General features: G+C 45.0%; 1 protein-coding gene across 7 annotated transcripts in view; it reads right to left on the bottom strand.

Moving 5' to 3' along the window:
• The window catches only part of ORC4 (origin recognition complex subunit 4), a 326,462-nt gene that overhangs the window by 172,696 nt on the left and 136,475 nt on the right, over positions 1–17,291 (bottom strand). For all 7 annotated transcript variants that reach the window (XM_086957257.1, XM_086957260.1, XM_086957259.1 and 4 more), the window contains one exon: positions 4,035–4,083. In XM_086957257.1, the coding sequence (XP_086813383.1) occupies positions 4,035–4,083 (49 nt within the window). The remainder of the gene's footprint in view (positions 1–4,034; positions 4,084–17,291) is intronic.

Here is a 17,291-nt window from a genome sequence, read left to right as displayed (position 1 = left end):
ATCTAATGGAAAATTGTGCCATGCTGCTGCACCCAACGCTAAAACAGCACCCTGCACCAAGCTGCCCCTGTGCCGCTGCGGGTGCACTTTGTGTGCTAAACCGGATCCCCCTTTTCTCTGAGCTGAGCCCCAGGAGTTTAGCTCCACAACCCAGTGGGTTGCTTGTAAGTAGCCACCAACTGGAGGCCCCCTATCCCCCATTGGGTAACATTGGGCCTCAGCACTCTGCACCCAGCCGCCGTAGTGCCGCTCAGGGTCCAACAAGAGTACATCCTTGACCCTGGGGAAACCCTTGTTCTAACCCCAGAAGCTCAACCCCAAAGACTGATTACTTACCTGGTAACCATGAACTTCATTTCTCTCCATATGAACCTATTGACTGTTTTTCTCTGAAAAATGTATCAAGTGTGGAGTTGATTTATATGGAAACCTGAAAAAAAAAACAATTGTGCAAAACTGATTTTACTTACCTTTTCTCTAGGAAATGTCTCAGTGTGATATCTAGGTATATCACACTGAGTAGAAAAAGTAATCTGTACAGTAATTTCAATACCTTGACTTGGGAAACATCCTTTACGACACAACTTTTACAACACAGTGCCTTTACGATGCAACTTTTACAACGCAAACCATTACAACGCATTGCGCTGGGGGGTGCTCTAGGATAGGGAATACGTTTAATTTATTATCCAACACCTTCCCTAGTGTCCACGGGGACTGGAGTTGGAATAGTAAATTAAACTATTCACTATCCAGCACCCCAAAGCACTATGCGTTGTAAAGGTTTTCGTTGTAAACACCGCGTTGTAAAGGCATGCGTGGTAAAAGTATGCGTTGTAACGTCATACATCCCTTTGACATACCTGTATTTCAAACAACTGCATTTGAACCTGCATTCACTTGTAAACACTCCCGAATATATTGCAAAGCATTTATTTAACTCACATGTGCCAGGCATGGCTTGGTTAAATAACTCAACAATATTTTTAAACAAACAAAATTGGTCTGAGTTGAGTCTTTGAATGTGTTCCATCATTTGCTGATTGAGTCTGTGCAACAAATTTTAACACAACCCTCTGATAAAGCCTTACTGCTCGCCCACACTTCCACAAATAGAGTAAGGTGCTATTTACCTATACCTCTGCCTACCTTTGGCGTTCCACTAGACTCTGTACACACTATACCAAAATGAGGTATAGTGTGCACAGAGTCAGATTCCTACATTTGGTGCCCAGGAATGCACTCTGGGAGGTACTAAGTGATCTTGGAGTTCCGCACTACCTTTTGAACCTGTTAAGGAGACTCCATGAAGACAACTTTGCCCAAATTAGGTATGGGAAGCATGGGGAAATTACCTCACCTATCCCAGTCAATAGAGGAGTTAGACAGGGCTGTGTCCTTGCGCCTACCTTGTTCTGTATTTACATCAACAGTCTGGTCGATGCTTTGAGCGGATTAGAAGATATAGAAGCTCCCGCTAGCACATCCAGTCCCCATCCAAGTATGAATGGGATCCAACAAGAAAGGGTACCTGTTTTTGATTATCTAGGACTCACCCTAACAGAAAAAAATTAACTGGGGGCCGCAAATGGATAAAGCAAGTCTTAACCACAGGTGGCTTGGCCAAGCTCTATAGAAGTTCCTTTCATAAGCTTGTAGGCCCAGCACTAGAGGTCTATAAAACCCAACTCAGGGATGTTGCTTTGGATGGGGCATAACTCCCCAAAAACTATTATTTAGACTGAGAACAACTCTTTTAGAGAGCTCTTTGGCCTGCCAGTGAGTTCCCCACTCACTCCACTGCGCTTGGATATAGGGGCAAGACCAATCGTAGAGGATATTGGTTGCAGACCCCTAATATTCTGGCAGCGATTATGAGTGACACTTGAATTGTCGAAGTATAGGACGGAGTTAAGGGGGTCCTGGGGCTCCCTGGTATAGCGAAGCTGGCTTGGTTTGCATATATTAAGGCAGGTCTTCATAATCTAGGTAGGAAGAGTCCGTGGAGTAACTTGGAGGTAGCCTGCTTTGGGATATCGTGCAAAGAATTAGTTCCTGGCTATAGGGATGTTAAACTTGCACAAATTTATGAAAACTCAGCCACTGGCCCTCTAACAGACAACTTCTTAAAAATTAAGGATACCTATAACTTGGAACCTTGTCTAGATGAGATGAAACTGACATTAGCCAGGAAACTATTTACAGTTCAGGCATGGCTCGCTTCCGCCTCTCGTATGTACTAATACATGAGCTGGCAGCTCAGTCTTGCGGTGCCCTGCATGCAGTAGCCTAGAGGAGACTGAACTACATGTATTTTTCTTTTGTCCTGGGTATAACAAAATATGGCAAAGATGGTGGATTCAAGTGTGCAAGAAGTTAGGCACTAGGTGCTGTGAAGAAGCATTTAGACTTCTAAAAGACAACACGCAGATGCAATGCTGTATCAGGTTTATTAATCTCTATGTGGCGGGCGAGTAAGGTTTTTCTAGGAATTGAAAAATTAATTGAATGCTGATGGACATTTTACACATGTATAGTTCAATTTTATCTAGTTTTATCAGGTTTTTACTATTTTACATCTGTTTTATTATACTGTGTTTTTTGTTATTTTATGGTCCACGGACCGAAAAAGAGATTTACATGATGATGATGATGATGCTAATGGAAAGACCAGTCACTACAAGGTACCTTTATACCACACTTATGTCCTGGCTCTTCCCCATTATCAACCACATGGTTACATTTCACAGCAATTGAGAATGAGAAAGTCATGAGGAAAAGACAGCATCAGGCATCACTGAACCTCCTGACAAACTTAGAACCTCTTCAAGAGGAAGCCTCAAGGGCAGAGTCGGCAGAATGCACACAGAATAGCTCTCTAAGCCGGATCGCATGTCTCAGCCACCAATATATCTGATCCATGTGACCTATGTTTGCTTCATCCAGGTGCAGTGTGCCTCAGAAATCCTATGGAGATTGGATTCACTGCAGACTGCAGCAATGCCCATTGAAAGATCTGACCCCAACTGGTAATACTGGCTTACCAAGGCAAATTGCTCCCGACATCCTCACTGTGAAGCGTCTCCTATGACAAGGCATGTGAATGTGGAAAGAATGTCAGGAGGAGAACCTCCTCTTTCAAATGGAATTCAGTTACATTTCACTTTGGCACCTTGGGATATATTAGACATCAGATGCATTGCTGTGGTCCGAGCTGTGGCTTACCTTTAACTGGGTGCAGACCAGACAGTATGTCCTATTATACTTCATACCATCGTGCCAGCAATGTCAACAGTGCATCAGTGAGAGGAAGAACAGTGGTCTGAAGCTGCTGGTCCACCTTACACTGAATGTGGCAAGTGCAGTGAGTCACTACTGCCGCATGCAAAAGGATGCCTGGTGGGTCCCAAGGGATCACCAGTATGTGGCACACAGCTGGTGTGTCGCCTGGCATCCTATTCGCCTCTGTTCTTGTATCAGTAGTGTGGAGCAGGCACAAAGGTAAAGTATTCTCTCACATGGGGCTGGAATGGGGCTGCGTCCCTATGTAAATAAGAGCAAGCCCCTTTGGGATCACTTCAGTGCACATTTAGTGCTGACACACATGATAAGGAGCTGGTTATAGTCAGGCTTGTTGGGAGGGATTGCCTGAGATACTTGGACAAATGGTGAAAGTAAAAGTGTGATTTGTGGCAAATCCCTTATTTTCCCTACACCTAAACGTGTAGTGTAAATTTATATTATATTGCTTAAAGGAGCAATATAAAAAAGAAACCTCTGTTGTCCCGATTTGTCCCAATTAAGAATTTCCAATCCTTTCCCATTACATTACTATGTTTATAATCTGGTTTCGAAAATATAATCTTGTGTTTGCGGAACTACAATTTTTCTAGAACTTTCATCAGTGGTTTATCAAAAAACTAAAATAAAGACATAGCTCAATCATAGAAAACATTTTAGAACTCTAGCAAAACATTTATATCATTAATGAGCTTTACTTTCCTACAGAGACAAGTTTTGTGGCAGCTAGTTACCTTTCTTTAATGCTTCAAGGAGAAAAGCAAGGTTTTCTGCAAAGCTTCCCTAGAATTAAAAAAAAGATTATGTTGAAATGCATTCTTCACAGTGTCAAAATCTTCAAAGTCATAAAACTACAAAACCCACTATACACACTGCTGCATTACATTTTAAGAGATGTTCCATTTTGCAAGACAGTAACGAAGGAGGTGGGTAAACCACTACAGTACCTGAATACACCATAAAGTCATTTAATAGGATATCAAATAAATAAGCAGGCAGCCATTTATTAGAGCATCACAAAAATGCACTGTTTATTTTCTGGTAAGATTCAATGATTTATTAGATAATTTTTGCAAATATTCTTTATTCTTCCTCAATAATAGTGCTCCCATTTTAATTGTTTTCAAGATGTGAATAAAAGATAGCGAATAAAAGATAAATACTAGAAAAAAATGCAATTGTACTGGAGAAAAGATGACATGATTTAATATTTTGGAAAGTGAAGAGAGAAAGTGGGAGGAGAAGGGGGTTGGAATATGAGTGAGGCTATGATACCATTCCTTCGCAGGCTCTACATTGGGTGTCATTAGATCCGGTTACATCCCAGGAGTTACATCAGGAGGCTTGACATCACACGTTAGTGTCAGTCTTTCACTTCACAGTTAAATTAGTTTTTGAAGTGTCTTAACTTGAACAGTGTATAAATATGATACCTACTGGCAGTCGCCAGTAGGTAGTTATAGTTAGGACCACGTTTCCCTAGGAAAAGCATTTTTTTGACTTCCCCAGATCTTAGGTGACGTCTGACGAATCGTTACACAATTTTTCAAAAACAGTGTGCTGGTGATTCTTGTTGTGCATGGAAAGTTTTGGGGTGATCCGTCAAGCAGTGGCAGAGAAAAGATTTTAGACAAGACTACAGCTCAAACCGGTACATGGAAATACACCAAATTTGGCAGAAAGTTAGCTCTTGGTCCAGAAAGAACCCTTTTGTTATTTGGTGTGAATTTGTTCAGTAGTTTTTTTTTTCACAACAAATTTTATTGAGTGATTAAGCAGAATAATATATGTGGCTCCCCACAGTCAGGAGATCACCACCAAGCATCCTGGCACAGTTTACATCACAAGTACAATGTCCAATGAATAATAGGAGAAAGAACCAAGAAAAGTAACCCCCTCCCCCACCATCCACCCCCGCCAACCCCTACAACCCAACTACCCTACTACCCACCCCTTATCCCGCCCTAACCCCGTGCACGTGTGGATATAAAGCATTCAGTACTAGGTCGTAGTGTGATAGGCATGACACAGTTCTCAGGCCTGTACAGCGTCTTTCACCTATATGTCCTCCTCTTGTTCCACCGGGGGATCCAGAGTCAACCCCCTATAATCAGCCCACCGCTTCCAGATCTTAAAATGCTTACGGGGGCATCCTCTCGCTTCAAACACCGGGCGTTCTAGCCCCATACAGTAGTCCAGGCCAGCCTTCCATGCACACAGGGGGGGGGCCTCGTTCTCCCTTCCATGCTCGAGCTAGGTCTCTTTTGGGAACAACAAGCCCCAGCAGCAACAGATGGCGTTTATATATATTCCCACCAACACCCTCCAGTATATGGAGCAACCCTAATCGAGGAGTGCGGGGGAGATCCCACCCCAATACTTCAGATAGGCAACTCCATACACCTCTCCAGAAACCAATCAATCTAGTACACGACCATACCGTATGTAGCAGCGTACCCATTGCAGCCCCACAGCGCAGACACTCCGGAGACTCAATCAGTCCCGCCTTCCACAGCCGCTCTCAGGTGTAATAGGCCCTATGGAGATACTTGAATTGGATTAACCTAAGCCGCGCTGCAATTGCAGTTGCAGTCCCTCGCAGGAATTCCAGGGCCTCCCTCCAATCATCCTCGTCCATGGGACCAACATCCGCCTCCCAGGCTGCCCTAAGGGGAAGCAGAGTGGAGGAGCAGTGAGTGACCATCGTTTGATAGATACGGGAGACCTTTTTATCCCCAAGGTCACCCAAGAAGACCTTTGCTTCAACTGGGCTGAATTCTGGGAGCGATTCCAAGTTAGCAATGCTGGGTGCTAGCGCATTGGTGAAACTATAAGTAGCGAAAAAAATGGGTCTGGGGCATGTGGAACTCAGTACTGAGCTCCTGGAACGATTTGAGGGTGACCCCGGACATCACATGGCCCAACGACGAGATCCCAATGGCATCCCAGCTATCGAACCCCGCTAGTGTGGTCAGTTCGGAAAGTTGCCCGTTGTTCCACAGCGGCGTTTCCGCCGTCAATCTACCCCACCAGCCCATGCGACGCAGCGCCTGTCACCATACTACAAAGACAATTCTCGTGACACATGGCAACGTCCGCCGCAATCGGGCTGAGTAAAGGATCATGTGCAGTGTATTGTCCCCCATCAGCGAGTGCTCCAGAGCATATGCTGGGTCTCCTCTGTCTCCATACCACCATTCATTAAGCACCAGGAGCTGGGAGGCCTGGTAATAGGACAGTAGATCTGAGGTGGCCAGACCACCACAATACGTGGACAAAATGCATGTCCGCAGCGCCACTCTGGCAGCCCCCCAGCCCATAGGAAGCGGCCTAAAACAGAGTTGACCTGTCAAAACCACTGGGGGTTGATGGGGTGGGGGTAGTTTTATAATTGGTATAAAAGGCGCGGGAGTGCAACCATTTTGAAGATCGCGGACCTACCGAAAATAGTCAGGGGCATCCGAGACCACGTTTTTACATCTGTCTGAACCCTCTCCCATACAGGCACTATGTTGCGTTCCCAGGCAATATCCACCGATTCCGATAGGAACACCCCCAGATACTTCAATCCTCCGGCCGCTATCTGCAATCCTTACGCCCCGGGGTCCATCACAGCTCCTCCACCCAGTACCCACAGGGTGGATTTACATGGGTTTAGACAAAGGCCTGAAACTTCCCCAAAAATACGCATAATTTCTAAGACTCGGGCCCCCGAGCGACGCAAATCAGTAAGAAAGAAGAGGACGTCGTCCGCATACAATGAGATTCTATCTGCAAGGTTCCTATTCCACACAAAGCCCCGCATCTGTGCGTCTATGCGCACCCAAGAAGCCAGGGGCTCCATGGCTAGGGCGAATAAGTACAGGGACAATGGGCACCCCTGCTGGGTCCCCGGTCCGATCTGAAACTTTTCTGAGATCGCCCCGGCTACTCGCACCGAAGCCGTGATATCCATATATATGCTCAGTAGTTTTTGAGATATTAAAAGAAATCTAAATTTGGATATCTAGGGACGCAGATCCTTTGAGGATCAGACAGTCCCCATGCTGAAATCTGATTGGATGCCAATACTTCAACCAGGAAATGTTCGCAGACATCTTTGGACTCTGTTTCAGACTAGTCCCACAAAAAAAAAGGGGGGGGGGGCAGGGTAGGAATACCCTGACCCCTTAGCTCTGGTCATGGGATCCAAGAAGGACTCTGTCAGGATAAAAAAAGTATTTTTTCCCAATTTTGGCGGTGGAAATGCGACAGCGCCACAAATCGGCGTCCCAAAATAAAAAGCCTGCGCTGGTTTTGAATAGAGCCCAAGGGTAGGCCAGGTCGTTGAGGCATTTAAAAAAGAAAAGGAGCGGTGGGGGGCGCATGGGGACTCCCTCCTAAAGCTCATTGAGCCCCGGAGACCACCCCCAAACCGGGGCTTTGTTTTAAATTATGGTGGGGGCCGAGCGGACCCCCATCCTAGGCTTCTAAGAAGCCCTGGGACCACCACCTCCGTGGAGAAATAAAATGAATTGCCAGGGCCCGCATGGACCCCCCCTGACCCCCGGACCACCACTGTTCTGGGGCCGAAATATTCAATACTGGGAGGGGGGCTGCGTGGCCCCCTCCTCGGCCATATATGGCAAACTCCCCAGGGCCAGCGCATGCTCAGAAGGAGAAGAGCTCCGCCCACAGTCCCCATTGTGCACACTGCGTGCCCTGGATGGGACCAGGGCACCCAGAGACATATGAGGGATGACATTTGAGAAGTCATCAGTAATGTCTCTGACCAGGTCATAAGTGATGTAATATGTGGGGTCATAATCGGTGCACTGCTTATAGTTAGCGCAGCTGACTAACTGCTGAATTTGTCAGCTTGTGCACAAGTGAAATCTGAGCCTAACTATAATGTCCCTGTCACCTTTGTTCCTTATCGGTAAATAAATCTCCTACTGGTGGTCGCAAGTAAGTATTTATTGTTACAACTTTGTTTTCAAAGGAAAATCTTTTTCCGTTTTGCTAATAATTTTTGCGCCATTTGACGAATCTTCACGAAATGTTCAAACCTAGTATGCCACTCACTACAGCTGCTGTCTTTAAAGGTTTGGGGTGACTTGTCAAGTGGGGGTCAATGACAAGAGGGGTCCCAAAAACGCATTTTTCCAAGCAATTTCCGTAGGAATTTTGAATAAGACTACAATCCAAAACGCTCAACAGAATTTCACCAAATTTGGCAGAATGCTAGTTGATGGTCCAGAAAGCTTCCTTTTTATTTTTTGGTGTAAATCCATTCAGTAGTTTTAGAGAAACTGAAAATCAAATTTGTAAATCTAGGGATGGCGATATTCCACGAATCCGACAGTCCATGTGCTAAAATTTGACTGGCTGCCAACACTTCCTGGATGAGGGAGTTGGCTGCCAATCAGGAATACTCAGGTGCTGGGGTCCCCTACCGGGTAAAAAGAAAAATACTTGCTTTTTATGGAGAGCCAAGTCCTGGGGCATGATTTTAAAACTGTAAATTAGAGGTGGGGGGGCACATGTGGCCCTCCTCTACAAGGGAAGTTTTATCTCCCCCCCCCCGTCCCCCTCCCCCGCCCCCGCGAGGACCACCACCTCTCCGGGGTTTCTTTTTATATCAAGGAGGAGGCAACTGGATCAACTCCTCAGACCCTTATAGGCCGCTGAGCACCGTCTCCCGAGCTTATAAATTGGAAAAAAAAAAAACAAAAAAAAAAAAAAAGAGTTGGGCCGCGTGGTCCCACCTCCTACTGCCTAATTGCTTTGGAGACCGCCACCACCCTGAGGCACAAAAGTACTGAAAAGCAGGGGGGGGGGCTGCAAGGCCCCCCCACAGGCCATATTTGCCCCCAGGCACCACCACCTATTTGTAACAATTTAGTAGCTCTGTAATGATCAAACTGAGGAACGCAGAGGTTTCTCCAACTGATAATACACTGTGTGCATGAGGCATAGCATTTTAACCATTACTCTTTGTTTAACAACGAGATAGTGCAACGAGACATCATGTTTCTTTAATGCAGAAGAGACTCAAACTGCAAAGTTTTGTGTTCTCTGCAACTGTTTTAGCATATAATCTGGCGAACCTAGTTAGATGGGTTTTACCACAAATTTGGTTGGTGAAAACGAAGGCTGTCACACGAAGGAAAGTCACCTGATTCTGTTGAGAAAATGGAAGTCCTAAAAACTTTAAATAAAAAAAGGTTTTTAAATGCAACAATAAGGTAATCTCAAAAGAGAGAAAGGAAATGTATACATTATTGTCACCTATCTTCTCTTCTAAATCATTGGGGGATTACCCAAGTAATCCTAGGGAAAAGTTCAAGAGACGTATTCGTTTTTTTAGCACAGCTCTTTAAGAACAGTTGTTTCCTGGGTTCTGCTCATCAATTTCAACCTGGTCCAACGGTTACAGGAAAAGATAAAACGAAAAGTTTAGTAGGTGAACTATATTAAGGTGGTCAGAATGCTACCAATCTGTGGTGGTGCAGAGAGCAAGAATGCACAGATCCGATTCCTGAGCTAACTCTTGAAAATATATAACGTCTCTATCGCCAACTTTCGGTTTAATTGTAGATGCTACTGTCCGTTTGACCTTGAATACTATTTAAGACTGCCATTTTATTTTTTTCTTGTCCTATTAAAAAGGAAAATAACTGTAGTTTATACTCCAGTATCTCACTCCTTCCTCCCCTTATCCTTTATTTTCCCTCCTCCTCACTCGTTAATCTTACAGTACTTCTTCCCTTTTCTGAAAATAGAAAATAAAAGTTGTTAAATATATAAATACATTTCAAAAAAGCGTGATTGTGATGTAGTGAACCGTTGTCTAGAAGCAAATTCAGACCACAGAATGTACTCAAAAGAAACGAGAACAGGTCAGACTTTTGACTTAGCCCAGCCATTTCAGTGAATGCAGCATATGAATTAGATTTGACTTCATTTGCTTTCACCACTTGCCTTAAGCAAAGGAAAACAAGAATACAACGTGCATTTTCTAGGAAAACAAGGACATGTCGACAGTGCTTCCAAGTAGCAGTGATTGACATTTAGCTTGGATCTCAATTCTACATATGTGGATAAGTGCAGCACTCTGCGCGATGGAATTCAGAAACATGGAAATGAGAAAGAAGGTGGCATACTGAAATATGGAAATGAGAAGGAAGGTGGAATTCAGAAAAAAAGGCAATGAGAGGCAAAGTGGACAGAAACAGCCAATAACATTTGCAAGCATAACGAAATAGAAGGTATCAACAACTCCTCCTAAATAATACACTTTGTTCCACGATGTTCCAGTCTGTCTCCTTGTAATTTTCGCAATGTGTCTGAAATGTTAGGCCCAAGATAGAGGAGAGGAAGAAAGGAATACTCTTCTGGATTCAGGAGTACGCTTTCAAAGTATAATTTCTAGGAACGCCACTGGCAGATGTTGGCAGTCAGACACAATATTCACCATAGCATTGTCTTGGAGTTTATGGCATTTTGAAAACATTAATGGTAAAATTCAATTAAAGTCTCGGAATGTATATAAGCTGAAGAGAGGGGCGGGCACTTTAACACCTTGTGGATTTCTGGACTTCTCTCTGAATGAATTGTCTAAACTGCGGTGCTTCAGCACAGAAGAACATATCCACAATGTCAAGAATTAAACACCAAAAGTATATAATGTGACCATACTTAACATGTGGGTAGGAGCTGGTCATCAGGTGTGGACATTGGTATGCATTTAAAGTTAATGTGAAGCAAGTAAAGTAGGTAATACTCATGAGTTTTTTATTATCAACACAGTGGCTATTACACTGTGCAATTATGCTTGTCGTTATGGATAAAGCAACAGTTAATGCAAGGGGCGAGAGTGGGGGATGCTGATCAAGATTTGATTTTTTTTAAAAAGCTAAGCCCTAGCCAGTGGAACCAAAATCCTTTACATGGCTGTAGTTACAACATTGATTTTCCTGTGAGAAATAAAGCCATGGTTTATCAGTGAATTGGTACAATATACGACAGCCTTCATGTCTGGAACCTCCTTGCATGCTCCATGAAACTGCACGTACAATAGGTCCACAGTCGGGTTGAATGGAGAGTCAACTCTACAGAGGCCTGGACGATTTTGTGACTGCCTGATGAGTCTTGGAATGACTTTCTAAAATGTAGTGATTAGCTTTTTTCTGAGATGCGTAGACAGCCTCTTTGCTCTGATTATTTTCCTTACTGGACTGTGAACTGGAGAACTAATTGTATGGGCCCACCAGAATGGCCTGTTAATATGGATTTGCAGAGGCTGGAAGCTTCAGCAGGACGCACCTAAAAATGCATGAGAGGTGTGCATTTACGCAAGTAACTCGCCTGCCTCTCCCCAAATCTCAGTCTAAATAGTCACAACTAGAAAGGAGCATGTTACTTACCCTGAAGCATCTGTAGCTTGAAGTGCTGCAGATTCACATAATTTGCGTACTTCTTCCATCTAGTGTTGGGCCCGAACTCTGCAAGTTGTATTTCCTCGAGGAAGTTTAATAGTCTTTATCTCTCCTTCCACTCAAGGTATTACACATGTTCAACGGCTCCTTTATTAGATTATGTTTTTTCCCCTTGCGATATACAGATTGAGGATATATTCAGTTTGCTAAGTTAGCTTTGCTGTTGAACATGCTATATTTCAGTGTATATTGGTCACCATCTAATACCTGCCGGGGAGACAGGAGGGTGCATGTGAATCTCTAGCACTAGAAGCTATGAATAGATGCTTAGAGGGTAAGTAACACACTCCAATCGGAGCATACGTTGGCTGGAGAGACACATGCAATGCATAGATTGTAAAGCAGTACCCCTCTCGCTATGGCTTTAGGCATGAGATGGTGCGTTTGTTTGAAATAATGTTCGAAGAACGGTTTGTCCAACTAAAGCCTGTTGCCTGGCTTGTATATCCACACAATAGTGTTTTGCAACATGTGTTGGTTTAGCCATGTTGCGGCTTTGCTAATGTCAGTGAGAGGGACATTCCCTAGAAAAGCCATTGTTGCTCCTGTTTTCCTTGTTGAATGAACCCTTGGCATGGTTGATAGTGTTAGTTTTGCTTTTGCATACCAAATATGTAAACATTTCACTATCCATCGTGCTATTCCGGATTTTGAGATAGCATTACCTTTACTTGGATTTGAGAAAGATACAGTTGTGTTTTCCTGAATGGTTTTGTGCATTCCAAGTAATATAGAGGTGCACGCTGAACATCCAGTGTATGTAACAAACTTGCTGCTACAGTTTCTGGATTTGGGAAGAAAACTGGTAACTTTAAAGTTTGATTCAAATGGAAAGGTGTTATAACTATTGGCAGGAACTTTGGGTTTATGCATAAACACACTTTATCTGGGAACATCTGAAAATATATTTCTTCATTTGTGAATGCATGTATTTCGCTAACCCTTTGTAAGGAGGTTATTGCCACTAGGAAAGCTACCTTCCATGTTAAGAAATGTATTTGTCATTAAAGTGTTTCAAATGGTGGCCCTATAAGTCTTGTTAACACAGAGTTTAAGTTCCATGTAGGTACAGGTGGTGGAGGCGGTGGAATGAGTCTTTTTAATCCTTCCATGAAGGTTTTGATGCTTCATTTTTTGTAGATATGCTGTAATGGCTGCTAAACAGGCGTATGGAGGTATATGCCAACTGCGTTTTTTTGTAATAAACATAGTTTTTCTGTTGGAGAAGATGGTTTATTGTTTTGTGACACACAATAGCGGACAAAAGGTTTCCATTTTACAGCATAGCAGGCCCTTGTGGTTGGTGTTCTGGCATCTTTTAAAATATCCATGCATTCTGGAGATAAATTTAAGTATCTGAACTCTATGAAACCAGCCAGATTGCAAGACTGAGCTGTTGAGTGTTGGGATGTCTTACCCTGCCCCAATGCTTAATTTGTGGTTTCCAGTTCTCAGCAGCGGCACTTAATCTACACCGGCGCCAGTTAAGGATACATTCATTCATGGCAGGCAGAGGATGATTAAGAGATTTGCTCAGAACGCACAGGATGTTGAGCCAACGTCAAGACTTAAACCTGGTTCTCCAGCTTTGAAGTCGTCAGCTCTGGCCATTGCACCAAAGGACATTTGTTCCGGTTATGTTTAGTAGGAAATGAAATGAAAAGAGTCTTGTAATGCGCAACTAAGCCCGAGGGCGTCAAGGCGCCTAACAGAAAAACAATATAAACAAATGAAAAGTATCTACGGGTACGCCTTTGCGAACAACCAGGTTTTCAATGCTTTACGAAAAGCGGGGACGGAAGCCTGAGATTTGATTTCGCATGGAAGAGCATTCCATAGCTTAGGGGCAATTGAAGAGAAAGCCCTCCCGCCCCATCTACTCTTACGGAAACGAGGGACCACCAGCGGGTTCTTAGAGGAGGAACGTAGAGGTCTGCTTGAAACATAAGGTAGCAACAGTTTCTTGACCCCACCCGCACCCTTCCCAGAGAGTGCACTGTGGGTCAGGCAGAGAGTTTTGAAAGTGATCCTCGCTTCACTGGGGAGCCAGTGTAAAGCCTTCCTGGCTGCCGTTGATGACACCAATCTAGGAGCGTCAAGAACAAATTTGGCTGCCGCATTTTGAGCAGTCTGAAACCGTTGGATTAAGCTCTTATTCATGCCGATGTAGAGGGCGTTACAATAATCTAGTCGCGAAGCGACAAGTGCTACCACCACTTGCTTCCGCGCCTGAGGGGACAAGTAATGTTTTATTTTACGGAGTATTTTAATAATGCCCCAACAGGTAGCAACAGTTCTATTAACCTGCAGGGTCATGGAAAGGGCAGGTTCAATCAGTACCCCTAAGTTCCGCGCTGATCCCGAAGGAGTGGTACAGGACCCCAACGAGGGCGGCCACCATTCAGGTGACCAGATGTTGTTAGTGCCAAACACCAAGATCTCAGTCTTTTCCCCGTTCAACTTTACAGAATTGTAAATCATCCACTGGGACACTGCTTGCATGCAGTTCCTAAAGTTGGCCGGGGACGGGTCACCAGAGTGGGAGAGGGACACTAAGATCTGTGTGTCGTCCACATAGGAGACTACCTCCATCCCAAAAGATCTAATTAACCTAGGAAGCGGAGCCAGGTAGATGTTAAACAGGGTCTGACTTAATGCCGACCCCTGTGGGACCCCACATTGCACAGGTAGGGATGGAGATAGAAACTCTCCCAGCTTGACCCTCTGTACCCTCTGGTCTAAGAAGGAGGCCAACAGATTCAGAGCTGCCCCTTCCACCCCTAACTCCCTCAGGCGAGATGTTAAAACCGAGGGAGATAGGGTATCGAAGGCGGCTGTAAGGTCAAGAAGGACCAGGACGGTGGAATGTCCCTGGTCTACCTCCATACGGATGTTGTTCAGTACGACCGCGAGGGCTGACTCAGTGCTATGGTGTCTCCTGAAGCCATGTTGGGATTGGTCTAAGAGACCCGAGGAGTCAAGAAATGCCACCAGATGTTGATTCAGGTGCGTTTCCAGCATCTTTGCCGGCGCAGGAAGCAAAGAAATAGGGCGGTAATTCTTAAACACCTCGGGATCTAGAGTAGACTTCTTTAGAAGTGGCTTGACCACCGCGCTCTTCCATGGAGATGGAAAAATGCCCTCTCTCATGGCCCTATTCATGATATCAATCAGGGGGGGGGGAGGAGGTCTCTGCACTCCTTCAGGACTTTCAGGGGGCAGGGGTCCAATGGAGATCCCGACCTGGTCTTATTTAAGAGCAGGTCAAGATCCTGATGGGTCAGCGGCGGAAACTCTGACATATTTTTAGAAGTGTTGGCAGAGATCTCCTCCGTAACAGGAGAAAAAGGGACAGGCGGAGGCGGGGTAACAGATCTTTGTAATTCAAGATCCCTATATATGTCCGCAATCTTAGAATGAAAGAATCCTGCGAGCTTATCGCAGAATTCCTGGGTGCTTACTACAGGGTCCTGCGTCTGTAGCGTACAGAGCGAGTCCACTATTTTAAAGAGATCCCTGGGAGAGGAGAGAGCCGTTGTCAGGTTGGCAAAGTACTCTTGCTTAACTCTGATGATCTCAAGCTTATACTCCTTGAGGAGTTTTTTATGTTGTTTCCTCTCCTCGAGGTTCCAACTCGTCCGCCAGAGCCTTTCTTGCTTCTTACACCTTTGTCTCATGAGCCTAAGGGGCTCCGAAAACCAGGTAGAGGAAGGTTTCTTTCTCGCAGAGTAGAAAGAGGAGAGAGGAGCCAGCACATCGACTGCTGTACTGATGGCTTTATAGAGTTCTAAAGCAGCTAAATTGATATCCTCAAAGAGGGCTGTTTTATAGTTTTGCATCAGGGGGGCCAACGAGGTACTCGTAATATTCTTCAGCTTCCTTCTAAATATAGTTTGAGTAGGGATGTCCATCTTTATAGGGGTAGAAGCAACCGAAAGTTCCAAAGGGACAGCAAAGTGGTCAGACCAAGACAATGGTATGGGATCATCTGTTTTGAGCCTCTCTTCATTACAGAAGACCGCATCGTATATATGACCCGTCTGATGAGTAGGGTGTTTAACCAATTGTACGAGGTCACATGCAGATAATGAATCCAAAAGGTCTGAGGAGACCTTAGAATCAAGGTTATCTAGATGAAAATTAAGGTCACCAAGAACTGTCAAATTGGTAGCACCGAAATAAGGTTCTAACAAGTTAAGTAGAGACTGACTAAAATCTGTCCTTGATCCGGAGGGTCTATAAACCAGGAAACCCACAAAAGGCGCGGCATCGGGAGATTTTATAAGAAAGTGCAGGGCTTGAAAAAGGTCGGAGGGCCTGGAAAGTTGAGTAGTGTGACAGGTGTGAGAGGTCTTATAAAGGATTCCAAGGCCGCCTCCTCTGCGCCCCACTCTATCCAGTCTAGCTAGAGAGTACCCATCTGGCACAGCCTCGACCAAGTCAGGTCCCGAAGACTCGGTGGCCCAAGTTTCAGTAAGAAACACCCATGTGGGCTTTCTTGCTGTAATAAAATCGCAAAAAGCGATATTATTTTTCACTAGAGATCTAGTGTTAATTAAGAAGCCAGATTCCTTCAGGATAGGCGACCTAGGGAAGATAGCAGACAATGAGGGGGGCCTATGAAGGCAAGCTGCCGATGACTTACCGCAAGTGCTGAAACAAGTACAGTAAAAGGCCTATTGTAGAATATCCAGTGCGCAGGTAAAATGGCATGGGAACCATGCTGGTCTCAACCGAGCAAGGTCCTGGTAAGAATATAAAGGCAATGCCCGGGGAGGCATACCTCATACACCCAGGGACCAGAGTCTCCCGCCCTTTAGCCCGGCCTTAGCGTGGACGGGCGCAGACGGGCTGGACTCTGGCGTGACTCCGGTGTCACTACGGCGCGAACACTGCGCGTAGAATGCCCACCTTATATGCAGGTCAGCGCGTCCTTGTGACAGCTGGTCTGCTAACCCAAATGGCCAAGCGTCCAAATCTCCCCCCAAGATGGCGGCCAGAGCAAGAGATGACTCAAGGGACCCGCAAAGCGCGGTGCTTAGAAAATTATGATGCAGGTGAGGGGACGGCGCAGAACCAAAAAGCAAGGTAAATACAATTTAAATTAAACCAAATACAAAACGGGGATTTTTAAAAACGCTACCGCGTTCGTAGCTATTCCGCCCTGCAGCACGCTATTAAACTGTCAGGTCAGGCGTACGAGGAGAAACTAAACAGGACAGCCCGCCTAGAATGCCCACCTTATATGCAGGTCAGTGTGTCCTTGTGACAGCTGGTCTGCTAACCCAAATGGCCAAGCGTCCAAATCTCCCCCCAAGATGGCGGCCAAAGCGAGAGATGACTCAAGGGACCCGCAAAGTGCGGTGCTTAAACAATTATGATGCAGGTGAGGGGACGGCGCAGAACCTAAAAGCAAGGTAAATACAATTTAACCTCATGGGCGCTATTGTAATTACGGCCGTATGCTGGAATTTTTAAAAACCCATGTTACATGACGAGCTGGGCTCGTCA

Source organism: Lissotriton vulgaris, chromosome 2_1, assembly GCF_964263255.1.
Source record: "Lissotriton vulgaris chromosome 2_1, aLisVul1.2, whole genome shotgun sequence".
In the NCBI taxonomy this organism is placed as follows: domain Eukaryota; kingdom Metazoa; phylum Chordata; class Amphibia; order Caudata; family Salamandridae; genus Lissotriton; species Lissotriton vulgaris.
The sequence above is the reverse complement of the archived record's forward strand: the minus strand, read 5'-3'. Positions and strand labels throughout refer to the sequence as shown.